This window comes from Diabrotica undecimpunctata, chromosome 3 (assembly GCF_040954645.1).
Source record: "Diabrotica undecimpunctata isolate CICGRU chromosome 3, icDiaUnde3, whole genome shotgun sequence".
NCBI classification, from domain to species: domain Eukaryota; kingdom Metazoa; phylum Arthropoda; class Insecta; order Coleoptera; family Chrysomelidae; genus Diabrotica; species Diabrotica undecimpunctata.
In genome coordinates, this window is record NC_092805.1 from 83,384,170 (window position 1) to 83,398,756 (window position 14,587).

At 31.6% G+C, this 14,587-nt stretch overlaps 1 protein-coding gene across 3 annotated transcripts in view; it reads right to left on the reverse strand.

The window, feature by feature from the left end:
* Positions 1 to 1,398: 1,398 nt before the first annotated feature.
* Positions 1,399 to 14,587, reverse strand: part of LOC140436975 (uncharacterized) — a 91,191-nt gene continuing 78,002 nt past the window's right edge. For all 3 annotated transcript variants that reach the window (XM_072526166.1, XM_072526167.1, XM_072526168.1), the window contains 2 exons: positions 12,021 to 12,310; positions 1,399 to 10,756 (listed from right to left, as the gene is read on the reverse strand). In XM_072526166.1, the coding sequence (XP_072382267.1) occupies positions 10,589 to 10,756; positions 12,021 to 12,310 (458 nt within the window). In that variant the 3' untranslated portion in view covers positions 1,399 to 10,588. The remainder of the gene's footprint in view (positions 10,757 to 12,020; positions 12,311 to 14,587) is intronic.

Here is a 14,587-nt window from a genome sequence, read left to right on the forward strand (position 1 = left end):
CTTGTTTTATATTTTTACCTATTTAAGAAAATCTGTTCTTTTTAGAACAAAATTAGTGTGTTTTATTTCAATAATTTGTTTTGTTGTATAATCCACTTTTGCAATAATAATGTGACCCATTTGATTTAAAATGGATTCAGGACTTTTTTATACTTTGACAACTATGTCAACTTCGATCTCTGTCGATGATAATGACGTGCAACGGTAAGTAAATTAGATGGACTGTATGAGATTTTGGAGTATGCTAGAACAGATGATTTTGGTTCGGAAAATGACTTAAACTGAAAAGTGAATAATTTTGACATACAACCTATTGCAGTAACAGCGACGATAAAATAATACATGTTTAGTTTGTTTCCAGACACAATTTCACTTTTTTTATTTGTTTGAGAATTTCAATTATATTGTTTATCAACAACTGGTTTATTGATCACGACTTTTTTGTTGCTATAAGTGAAATACATCAGTACTATAGGTGACCTGAAGCGGTTAATACGTTTTTATAGATTTCTGACAAATATGTAAGACGAAAATAGTCAAAGGAAACGGAGTCAGCAAAATTTTTCAGAAGGCGAATAAACTGTTATAGGTAATGGATTTTGATAAGAGCTATGACCTTGTAAATAACAGGTAAACTTGTGTACTGCATCGGCATGACTCATAGCTCTTGTCAAAATCCATTACCTCTATAATACAACATGTATTGTGAACTCCGTAAAAGGAATGAAAATATGTTGGTTAATGGCGTTGTTATTATGTGTAGCGATTTGACTAGTGTCTACGAGAAGTGTTCACAGAATTCTAAGACAATTCAAACGCGAAGGTAAGTCGGATACGTCTGTTTAAAAAATTCAACCAGAGGAGAAAACGTATTATTGTATTAAAAAAATATATTGAGGTACCGTAAATAAATAAATATATTTGTGTTTGACCCAAATATTTGTTTATTTTCCACCTAATTTCAAAAGAAAAAATCTGTAAAACATATGTTGCTTAGGTGGATAGGTCAGCTTATATCTACGAGCATATATGTGGAAAGTATGTATCCATACATAAATACAAAAGAAGGGTAAGTCGAGCCTATCCTAAGAGATTGGCGTACTTAATTACAACATTGCCAATTTTAATAACACGGCTTGTGAAGTAGAGACAGCTTTGCTTAAGCATATCCGTTACACTATTATCGGCTATCCAGTGGGAAGAACTACTTCCCACTGGATAGCCGAAACTACAATAAGTTATTTTTGTTTGCAGATATTAAAAAAGGTAGATACTCATATATAACAAGGTGGAGAACTTAAATAGTTCAGTTGTAAGCGGGTGCGTGATTCCTTATAATTAAATTCTTGCAAAAAACTCACTCAGGAGAAAAAGGAAGAAATTAAAAACAAATTTTTAACAAATAAGTTTATTTGCTAAAAAAAAAAGAAAAAAAAAACATTTTCAACTATAAATTTTGAATAAATTTATTGAAAGTTTCACTTAAGAAAACAAATCAATACTTTTTACCGATTTGATAAAAATGTTTTTTTTTTTATAAACATGAAACAATATTACAAAATATTTTTTCTCAAACAGATGGTTTCCAATTTTAGGACTTAGATCAACTAAGTACCAGAACAATTTGAGGTGCCAAATGACTTTGCAAGAAAATATAAAAGAAAAAGTAACGTTAAGGCACCTTCATACTTAAACAGCACCTCTGCTGCCCTACTTTCAATAAATACTTAAGGGCGTTATAACAGTATTATGACCAGTTTCACAAACATCCGTTAATTTTGCACTTAACCAAGAGACCTTAACTTTTAAAGCCAGTATAACATTTTTAATATATCGACACGAAAAATGTCAATTAATTGTCATGTATTTCTTTTGAGTTTATTTAAGTATTCTTCGATTATCATAGTATTGTATGAATAGTAAATATATATGAAAATCAAACAGGAATGTATGACAGTTAATAGGTATATGTATTGGCACTGGCAGTAACTAGTAAAGTTAATGCTTTATTAGCTACGCGTGTAATTATCAGAAACTTGTGAAACCGGCTATTTATGTTGGATCCACAGTAAAATTTATTTTTGTATAAGTTGTGGGACTTTGTAATATTGAGTGTTATGAAGAGCTAGTGTTAAAGTAAAGGCTAAAAACGTGTGTTAATTGGGCGAAAACATTTGCATAACTGTATGAGTAACGTAGCAATCTTCTTTTTTTTTTATTAAATTCCAGCCCATCACGCAGGTTTGCAACCATTTTTACTATTCTATTCTTTGAGGCTGCTGTACAGAGTTTTTTTTACATTTGAAACCAATTACTAAGGTTTGGTTTTCTTATACTTCCTCCATTATGTTTACTCTGTATTTTCAACTGCATTACAGTAAACACCAATTATGGTGAAGTTTCGATAAATAAATATATTTTAAAAGTATTAATTACGTAAATGATGAAGTATAACAGTCTAATACTTAGTAGTAACGTAACACTGCTGAGTTACACCATTGAATTAATAGCGATCGTTTCGCCTGTATGAGAAGTCGTGGTAACTCTGGGCGAAAATAATTTATTTCGCGCATCTCTCCATAAATAACGTTTACTATCTGTCGTGCAACTAGGTGTTGGACGTTTTCTGACATTTCAGACCGTTTTAGTATTAACGTTAACATATAAATAACCGAAGAAATTGATTGGCGGAGAACCTTGTCAACTCTGCTAGATGCATGACATTGCTCGTATGCGTTGGAAGTATTTCTGCGAAGTTGTATAGTTAGAGAATTTATTCAAACAGCAAGCACTTCACAACGCTCAGAGCGAATAAAACGATACAATGAAAGGAATGCCTGTTTTCGGAGAAAATTTGTTCATATAGACAGTTATCAGTAATGTGTTAAAAATATGAGGTACTAGCGGTTCATAATGTTGTAGTCTAGTATAAATTGAAACTAAATTAAAGAATAGGAAACCGATAAAAAACCATTATTTGACAAATAGCACAAATCTCAAGGATTATGATTTGCCAGAAAAAATCAACATCAGTAACGATTGTACAAATTTTTTTCCTAAATATGTTAAGATCTATGAATGAGGATCATCAATTAAAATATTAAACATGGTATGTATTTACGCCTAGAGAACCATTCTTGACTTATTTAAATTTAAGTTGGTGTTTTTATTAATAAATTTCAACAGGAAGATACACAGCAAAACTTAAAAAATCATCTTTGGCTCCACAATCCTCTGTGGATCCTGGCCTGCTCTAAGGTTAGTCGCCATTCTGTTCGGTTTCTGGCATCGTGTTGCCATCTTCTGATCTCTAATATCTCAGTTGGTCTCAACTCCATCTAACCACCTAATTCGCGGTTGGCCTCTGCTTCTTCTTCCTATAGGTGTTCCTGTCGTTAGCTTTTTGGCAATCATGTCAAGCATTCGTATTATGTGTCCGGCCCATCTAAGTTGCTGTAGTTTAATGAACGTTACGACATCTGGTTCATTAGAGATAGTATAATTCGAAATTAAATCTTTTGCGCCACTGCCCTTAATCGTTTATAGCTCCAAATATTTTCCGGAGTATCTTACGCTCGAATATTCCCAGAAGTCCTTCATCCGTCTGCGTTAGAGTCAATGTTTCCGCTCCGTATGTGATGACCAGCCTCAAGAGTGGTTTATTTATAATAATTTTAAGTTTTATTTCAATATTTCTTAAGTGGAATTGTTTTTGGAGTCCATAGTATGCCCAATTTGTAAGGTTTATTCGTCTTTTAATTCTTCGCTCATTTTATTGGCAAACAATCTTACAAATCAACTTAAAATTTATATTCTTGTCCCAACATCGCCCTTTATTTTACTCAATTAAACGATTTTAATTTCAATTGAACGATTATGATGAATTACTAAAAAAAAACTGATAATGCCTAATGTCACGAATTTTTGACAATTTGTTTTATTATTTTGCAGTACATATATGACTGTTAAAAATATCTAAGTACTTTCATTGATTATAAGTAAAATAATTCAGTCAAATCACATCAGCAGTGTTCATCACATCAAACACTGCTACTTGGCAAGAGGAGTTGAAAATTGTTTTGAATTAATAGATACATAGTTGTGCTGGTAGGGCGTATTCTTATTTTAAGAAAATGGAAACTGAATTAGTTGTAGAGCCTTCTGTCCATAAATAAAAAACGGTATTTTACAAGTCTGGGAGAAAGCAGAATAATAAAGCATGTGTTGGAAGATATTCGCTTTCGAAATCTGAATATACCAATGTAAGATTTTGCAGAAAGTGGAAAATTACCGAAAGTTTCGTTACTGAGTGTTTTGCAAATAATTTATGGATTCTATTTTAACAATGAAATAAGGTGTAGGTAGTTATTTATATCTTTAAGAAATTATTCAATTACGAATCAATCACACTTTTGAATAACTCGATTTAACATTAACACTGACTTATTCAATTTGACGGAAATTTTGAAAATTACCTACATTTCCTATAATAAACAAAGTTTCTCTAGAAAAGCATCATCAGTTAAACCACCAGCTAAACATTTAGTAACACAAAAGTGTTACTTTTAAAACAGTGCGTTGAAACTTCACGTTAAGATAAAATATATCTTTTAGATCCCCGATTAAAATGAAATACTGTTTTAAAATGCATGTTTTCGGTTGATTCCCCTACTTTTTAGTATGCGTACTTGTTATATTGTTAACAAGTTTCATTTACTAGATTACTAGCTTGTTTCGCCTTAGTTACTGTGGATCCAAGAACAATGGTGCCAATAGCTTTCTGAATACATATTCATCATATAAAAAGTGAAATGAAAGGTTGAAACCAGACCCTGCTGGCTGTTCTGCAATACTGTATGATAAAACGTTATGAGAACAAAAACAGGAGTGATTACTACCTTATGGAAAAAGTGTTTAAAAATATGGAATGATATAACCACCAAAAATAGTTTCAATGAATTCACTAGCAGAATAAAACGGGCATTAACAACTTGAAAAGAAAATTAACCAGGAGACGTCCGTTTCAGCCGTTTCCGGGTTTTTAATTTTTATCACATATCCTAGGTATAGTAAAAAAATCCTACATAATCTATGCGATCGTCTGTCTGTTTTCGAAGGACCTGGCATATCTGATAAAAACTTGTAAAAAATCAACATAACCTACAGACAGATTAGGTAAGGTGTAATTTTGATGACCTTATATATACTTTTTTTTTCTAAGTTTAGAAAAATAACAATTAACAAAATTAAAAGATTATAACAAAAAATAACAATTTTTTGAATTAAATGGTGTCTATGATGGTACTGAAAATTGGCGCTGTTCTTGGTAAATATATTTACAAATATAATTATTATGAATGAAATTTGAATATAATCAAAAAGTTGCAGAGGTAACAAATAAATCCACTACAATGAATTTCAAATAGCAAATACTAAATCCATAATTATGATTTGACTATATTTATATCCATAATATGAATACAATCAAATAGTTGCAAGATCAAACAATTAAACTACTACAATGAATTGTAAATAGCAAAGTTCATAATTAAAAAATATAATATCTGCCTTGTCTGTCTTCTGTTTATGCTATAGCGACAACAATATAACTTAATTTTTGATCAAGATATGGACTGTCTGAAGTCAAAGAAGAGAACATAGATCTAACATGATGATTGGATGCTATCATTAAGATGGGACAAAGAACACACTTTATATCGGCAACAACGCTACGGTACATAAAGGAGCCAACACGACAACAGGAACCTTATATTTTCACCCTGTTTTGCCTTTCAATTAACAACGAATTGATCAAATACTCTGCTGAAAATGGTATTATCTATCTAGATAACAGTTTTTAGAGTTAAAAGAACAAGTACTCGAAAATTTTGACTTTTAGTTTGAAAATCGACTGATTCCCAGACGTACGAAAATTAGTCAAATAAAACAATTCTATATATTGCTTAGATGATAGGACTATAATATTTGATCTTGAGGAACGTTTAGAACGTTCTAACCATGTTCCAGTAGTCAAAAAAGCAGATCAAGCATGAATTATTTCATACAATTTTTTTTTCAACGCCGAGCAGAATATAAAAACAGTTTATTATTAAAAGAGAATACGTATTTAAATATCCCTGTAAAAACACAATTTCATCAGAAATTAAATGTGTGGCGTAGTATTCTCGGTCCATTTTTCACTAAAGCAAATTTGGATGCACCGACAAACTTATATTTACAGACGAATAATGTTATTACTGCCTTCCAATTAATTGATTTTTCTTGGTAAAATTATTCCTCAGTGGATAATACCAGCAACAAATACATTTCAGTGTTGGGATATGTTGATAACGAAATTTATGGTCACTTACATGACAGCTCAAAATTTAGACGAACTTCGATTGAAGATTACCAAATTTTTGAGATCGATCGAAATTCTTTTTATTTATTAGAATTATTTTTCAATTTCTAACAGCTTATGCACGGGACGAATAGTTGACGAATATTTGTGACAACGAAAAAATAAGTTTGCCAGGGCAACTGTCAACGTCGGATTAGCCTATTATTTCATTGTAATAGACATCAAAATCAGAGTAATTTTTTTAATAGACGCAAAAACTGCAACAGTTCCCAATTTTATTGTTTAAAGACTTCTAATTCTTTCCAGTTGATCAAGAACTTAGTTCACTTTGTACTCACATGACTTTTGACACCTTTAAGAGTCTTCTCTATATCCTAATGCGAAATGCATACTTACCACTCTATTACCACTCAAATCTACACTTTGGCCGACAAATCTCCTAAACCGTATCCAAAGGACCGAAAATTTCTAAACATTAATATAGCACATAAAGAAGACATATGTATATATCGTTTGGAAGTCCTTGTAAAATAATATGCTAATTACCAAATAAATAATTTTTGTTATAAAATATTTTCTCGTGTATATGTAATTTTCTTATATAAAATACATTATTTAAAATGACCCTCCTGTTTCAGTATTAAATCAAATCCAGTTTTGCCAGTCAAGCTTTGGGAATGAGTCGAACATCAGGACTTATTTTGACATCATAGTCACAGCTCAATTTGCTACAAAACTCATTGTGAATATATTAATGAAATGTATAGTGAGTGTAGTATAGAAGTGATCTGGGAAACCAGCAAACTGAGATCTCAGAATGAGTCTTGATGAAAACTAGAGTCTAAAACTAGATGCGATCCAGCATAGAAATAGTTTTAATATTGATTTTTATTTTATTTATCTTGATGATATTTTCTTTTGCCATCGGTTAATAGTAAAAACGCCAATTTCCAATACTATCGCTACTGCAGAAATAAGTGAAGGACCAAACAAAAATAATAAAAAAAAATTAGACAAATAAAAAAAAAACGATAAAATTTAGACGCATTTGCTAAGTGTATGTGTGTATTTACATTCACCCTAAATATGTTACTTGTATCGAAATGTTAGATCACAGTACAGTTATTTATAACAAATATATTTTTAGAGAGATTCACGCTCAAATCACGCTCAAACAGACAATTAGTTCTTAAGGTTTCACAGATTTTCATAAATAATAACGTATCTATTAAGTGTGGCACGAATCGAGTACTCATTAAACTACTCACCAAGGCGAAGTAAATCCGCCAGCCCGTTTAGTTATCGTGTCAATAACAAGAAGAATAATAATTACTACTAAAATAATCACATATCAAGCCAGAATTGACTACCAAGTTCATACTTCAGCGTACAATAAAAATACTGTTAAAAACCTTTAATGAAATGATAAATTATGTTTATAATCAAATGTAAGGTCTAAATAGAAGTAAAAATTATCATTCCACGCCTTAGGAACTCAAAGGTAACAAGAAATCTCAAAATCATCTCATTTATATAATCGTTGTAATAAAGCAGAGCAAGTCTTACAAGGATGTAATTTGACTTAAATGAACACCGCAATAACGTTACCAATAACATTTTAAAAACAGAAGATATATTTAAGTATTTTGAGACTAACTTGGATATATATATATATATATATATATATATATATATATATATATATATATATATATATATATATATATATATATATATATATATTGTTATAAAAACGTGACCTGTGGATACATGACAATAGTAAAATGGACAATTAATGATAAGAAATTTAATTATTAAAATATGTCTCCATTTGTCTTTGACAAATAAATATTGGGACTGGCTGCAAAATAGCGTGACAACAGTTTGTGAAGGGAAAAAACACAAAGCAAAGATGAGTCTGTAACAAAACATAGAGTCAATAGGTCGGTCGTATACTCATCAAAAATATTACTAAAAGGTATAAAATGGATATTAAATAGATAAGTCCGGCTTAACCTTACAAAATAAAAATACGGGAATTTAACTAAATAAAAGCGCACTGGGAATAAAAAAAGCGATCATGGGACCTGAAATTTTTTGCGAGATTCGCAATAAACAACATTTGGTTAAACACATAAAAGTTTTGTCACAAACAAAATACTATATGGAAGGAGACAATCAAAAACTTTCGAGGAAAAGAAAAGATTCATTTATACATAAATGAGTCAATACTCGGCGTACAGTGCGTGTCTAGTGCTGCCTTCCTTAACTATTTTCTGAAGCATAAAACTTAAATTAATAGGTTGTTGAGTAATTGAAGCTACCTGTACATTGTTTTTGTTTTAGTGACGGATGGGCCATTCAATTTTGTAAAATGATCTCAAATTGCAATACATTATTTGAGATTTTTGTCGTGCTGTTTCACAATAGGTATTCAATCTTCAATTTTCTACTGTATAAAAAACTATGCCTAATAGTTTGGTAGTCTCCAGCTTTTATGGACACACTCGACGACATTAATTTATTTTTTCAGTTTCTTACATACCGATAGAATTAATTTTTAAAATCTTTTAAAAATATATCATCATCGACATTTTTCATGCCATATGATCCTATGTAAAATAATTTTATAAAATGGCGCCTGTCCTCCATTTTTAAATGATTAAGTCACTAAATCAATATTAAAACAACGTCCAAGTGTTAATTTACTTACAACATATATTAATTTAAGTATATCAGACTCTTCACAAAACAAAAATTTTAATCTTTAACTTTTTAATCAGAGAGCAAATCGATTTTGTAGGTCTATAACATATTATCTTAAAGTTGTATAAGAGTGACAGTATCATATCTATAAAACTGTACATTTTTAACATTCCTTTGTCGAATCTTTCTAAATTTTGTCTAAATTAGTCGGAGATCCTCTCTAGTGCGCTTCTGAAATAAAAATCCGCCCCTACCACTTCTGTTGAAAAATCTAACAGTCTGTATCATCATTACATAAAGTATATAATACTTCTCGTATACCGGGCTTTACTTAAACATATATAATAGTGAAGATTTTAGAAAGCTCAATGATACCCTCATGCCGATTGGAAGTCTTGGTTGAATACTTTTTGAATATTTGGTCCTGACAATTATTGTTCGCAATCTATTCAGCATTTCGTAGTTAATATTAATGAAGGATGAATACATAATAACTTTGACCAAAGTATTAATAAATTGTACTCAATTCTTGTCGAATCGATGCAGACTTTTAAATTCTCGTCTTTGATTCTTTAAATACGTAGGTAGCCAGCCATACTTGTGACTTGTACACGTAAATTGTCTTATACATGTCTAATGTCAAAAATTTAGTGTAGTCTGCATCTTAGGTATTTATTTAAATTTATCTTTTTTGTATTTATATGGAGATATATGTACCACATTGCAGAATGTTAGCAATATGTATTACTTTCAGTATTGCGGCCCTATCAAAGCAAGCCCAATCCACTCATACTATATATTTACATTTATTATTATCAAACAATGCCTCATTATTTCCATCTTGACGAAAAAACTATTTTTTCACATTATATTTAAATATCTTTTCATATCAGTATACATCTAACTCAGACATTCATGCGTTTTATAGCGATATATTTATAATGAATGATCATATTCAGTATAAAAAAGGGAATAATAACATTATATAGCAATTTTCTTTTTTCTTTTCTTCCGTTGCTTATGTGTAGATGCTTTACATTTCTATAAATGTAGTATATTTTTTAAAAATATATAACCCATTTCTACAGATCTCTTTTCACTCACAGCATCTTCTATAATTCTCTTTTTACACTCACCTCCCTTCACTTCCATATCTATCTTAACTTGTTGAATTAGAAAATTGTAATGTTCAGATTATACTTGAAAAGGTTCCTTTTATTATAATCTGTTTTCAAGTTTTCCTGCAGTTACACAGTAACCAAAAAAATAATCGTCGATAAATAACCCTATCATCAAACAATTTTTTCTCTCCAATTTTTAAATAAAAAGTGTTCTTTACCATTCTTAGTTGACTAAACCAAGAAAACCTCCAATACGTGACGCGACATACTTCCTTCAACAGTTTAAAATAACGTAAGGTTTTGATAACATATTTAGGATATAGAATGTTACACACTTGCACGAAGTCGGCGTCTACACTAATAATTATAAATTCTCCTAACACAACAACCACCGCTAGCGCTAAGGGTTGGGTCCATGGGGGTTCCCTTGGCCGGGATGTTGGTGCATCAAAACCTGCATCGGGGGTTGAGGAGGTGGCGGAGCTTGCGGCAAGTACTGCATACTCTGCATCATGTGCGGCTGCGCGGGAATAATCGGATGGTACATTAGAGGGAACTGGTGATGACTCTAAAAGAAAAAAGAAATTTATTTATTTTGTCATTACTCTGTTAATACTGTTTCTGTACAAAACGAAATTAATGCATACTATGTATGCATATAATATTCAACAAATATTTTATATTATAAAATATTTTTTATTTATGTTTTATTGGTAGACATATTTTATAATTTGACATAGTAATCAGAAAATAAAAGCCATATTAACCCATTAGTGCCTAGAGTTACATATATGTAACGCAGGGCAAGATTTAATTTATCCATTATGGCTGCACGGTTCACACGGCAGACATTACTGTTCACTCCCACACAAGTTTTGTTTAGTCTAGTTAACGTAGTTGGTGCTAACAAGGTGTCAAATTTATACTATTCTTGTTTACAAAATGAAACTTCTTATTTAATTCAAGTAAGTACATTAAAATTGTATTTAGAATAATTACTATAACAATGTTTTTAGATTTGGTTAGTAGTTTAGTCATATATTCATGTAATTTAGAAACAATCTCATACTTTTAAATATTGGGTGATTTATACTGATCAAAAGTTGAGTGTTACATATATGTAACGCTAACGCTAGGCTTTTATGTGCACGTAATTGCCCATTTATTTTAATGATTGATTTATTTATAAACTCTGTAGTATTTATTTTTTAATTTTTTCAATCAATCTAAAGCTTTACTTCTTTATAGGCGAGGATTTACTTTACAAGAGGCCCTTGGATAATCATGTCATGGACTTTGTTGATCATTTCTGGCGTGGTGACTTCATTTGGCCTCCCGGGATGCTCATCATAAAAAACACTCGTACGACAACGAACAAATTCAGCTTTCCGAAATTTTACTGTTGCTAACGAAGGTGCAACCTTTCTTGTGGAGGAACTTAATCACCGAACCATACTCGAAACTTAAAATTAATAACTTAATAAATAAATAAAAAAAAACTAATAAATAACTTAAAATTTTGACAGACGTCATGTCATGAATAGCAAATGTCAACACCGAAACCAATTCGGTATCAAGCAGCGTTATCTATCAAAGGCTAGTTTAATATCAATCTATCCTCGTATCACCGTTTTTTGACTTCAATTCAATAAATTTTTTTATTATACCGTAAAATTTATTATATTTAAGTTATTTAACAGGCATTTATTTCATTCAATCGAAAACATTCAATATAGGACTCGGCGTTTAAATATTACAAAAAAATTAACTTATTATAAGTACATATTAATTTAATTAGCAAATATTTCACAAAACTTGACAAATTAGCTTACCTGTGGTGGAGGAGGTGCTGCCTGACACTGTTGAGGTGGCGCCTGAGGTCCCTGCGCAGGATTATACTGAGGCGGTTGGGCAGGCGAAGGGGTTTGCGAGGGATGTGGATTGGGAGGAATATACTGTATTTGGGGAGACGTTTCGTAAGTTCTAACCATATGCATCGGTTGATAAGCCTGGTTCATTGCCGGTGGATAAATGAAGGGTTGAATGGGGGCCGGAGCTAAGAGCGGCTGTCCAGTGGCTGCGGCTACTTGCATCTGCGACGCCATGTCCGTCCTCATTGGTACTAAACAAAATATGTAAAAATTGATTGAGACATTCAATATAATAGTCAGAATAACAGAATGTTATTGGGTCTATAATTGCAAATCATCAAAATCGATAGACATATAATTACTACCTTTCTTACCACTATGGTTACAGCATAAATTTTCGCAGATACTGATAGCAGACTCTTATATTGGTGTCGTAATGGTACATGGTTACAGTGTGCTAAGATGAGTAGCGACTAACTGATAACAAACAAACTTGTTGATCCAGAGTCATAGTCTTAAAACGCATTGAGCTGGGACTACATCATCCTTTCGTCTCTGACCATATTGTCCTAACCTTACTTAGGTACGATTCGTACACAACATGATGAAGTGACTTGTAGTCAAAGAAAAAAAGTTATCGTTTACCGTGTATAACGCTTAGAGCAAGTTGCGCGGAGTGTTCTCCCTTTTCCGTACGAAACGCTTACAGCGTATACCCAATATCTTTGTCATCTGCCGATAGTGATAAAACACTAGTTTCTTTATGCTCTGTCTCTATCGCCGACGTTTATATACTATGAATAGAATATTCGTTTATACATAGTGCAGAAAATAAAAAAAAATGTTTTATTGACAACTGCTAAGTTACATGACAGTAAAAACTTTCTTTTTGTCTCATAATAAAACACTGAAAACTTGTTTTCTACAGTTCCACAAAATGTATTACAATTTATTTTCACTACACCTGTTCCCACACAGTGCCTTTCTTAATCAATGTATTTTTACTATGTATCTACACTTCATAGTCGTTAACTGAATAAGTTCAGGAGTGGAAAGCTGTTTGTCTAAAGTTGGGCTAGCTTTTAATAAAGATATCTTAACGCCTTTATTTACAATATGGAGAATTTGACATTGGTCGTTAAAGAAAGAATGATTATGACCTAGAAGATGAAGTGCGTACATAGAATCTGTAGAATCTGTTTTTCTATTGAACGCCGTTTTGTATTCTGCTATATGTTTGTTAAAGGTTCTACCAGTTTGACATATGTAAGTTTTTGGGCAGTCACCACATGTAAGTATGTATACACCACTGTGTAAGTGCTTTTTCTATTGACTCTTGTATTTGACATCTGAAATAGTAAAATTCTTTGCTGATGTTTTTTCTCTATTAGTTTTAACCCGACTCTTGCATCAATGATAAAACGGTTTAGATCAGATCCAATATCTGCTCCAAAGTATGTCATATATCTACTGATGGAGTTCCTATATCTTTTATTATTAATAATGGAAGAAAGACGTAGGTATGTAAAAAACAATTCAATTGAAGAATTGAAGTGAATTAACTCCTCTGTCCAAGAGTTAGTCAGTTACACAGATTCTTTCAATTCCGGACTGGCATCCGGAGAGCAAACAAAGAGGGTTCCGTAATTATTAAACCACTTGCATCAACTTAACCTTCGTCAAGACGATCGGCACCCTCAGACGATGTTTCATTGTACTGTACAATACAGAGAAGCGCATTTCCCCTTTTGGCAGCAAGTCGCTGTGGGATGCACTACTGTGGGATATGAAATAGATCCTACTGGTTGCACATATTCTGTTCTTGAGGCCACATTGTAGTGATGGAGAAAAGAAATCATATGGCATCTGCTTAAATCCTTTCAGTGGAGGCGATAAATCAACGGACAACCACACAAGTGATGAAAACTTACATGATCCTTTATCTTACTGACTAGGTACCAAGAGTTTGCTTGTGATTTGAAGGATTGGACATAGTCAATACACTCCTCGAGCGGCAACAGCAATTCCTTTGTGTATTTAATCACTTGCAAGACATATTGTGATTCACCGACGTGAATGCTGTACCATGTCAGATTAGGTTATGCTGGATCCTACAAGTTATCCTATATTCCGTTGAAACATCATAGTTGTCAATTTTCACGTTTTTTTTTTAAACTTTTGACGATATTACAGTATGAATTCAATATAACTACACTGTCTACAGCAATGTGTTTTTGTGTATTACTGACAACGAAAACAAAATAAAAATGATGTACAATACATAAATAAAACATAAACAAAAGGGATTGCCAACTTGGGAGATTTTAAATTCTAGTTTTTTTATTTAAGTAAAAAACAATGTTATATAACGCGTTGTTCGCTACTCCCCTCCCGACCCCCAGGACTCTAATCCGAAAAAATAATATAATGTGCATACACTTGCATTCATGTTCTATTTACATGCCAATTCCATAATAAAGGAAATATTTTAGAAACAATCTTAGTTAACTTTTTTAAAGTAATAGTAA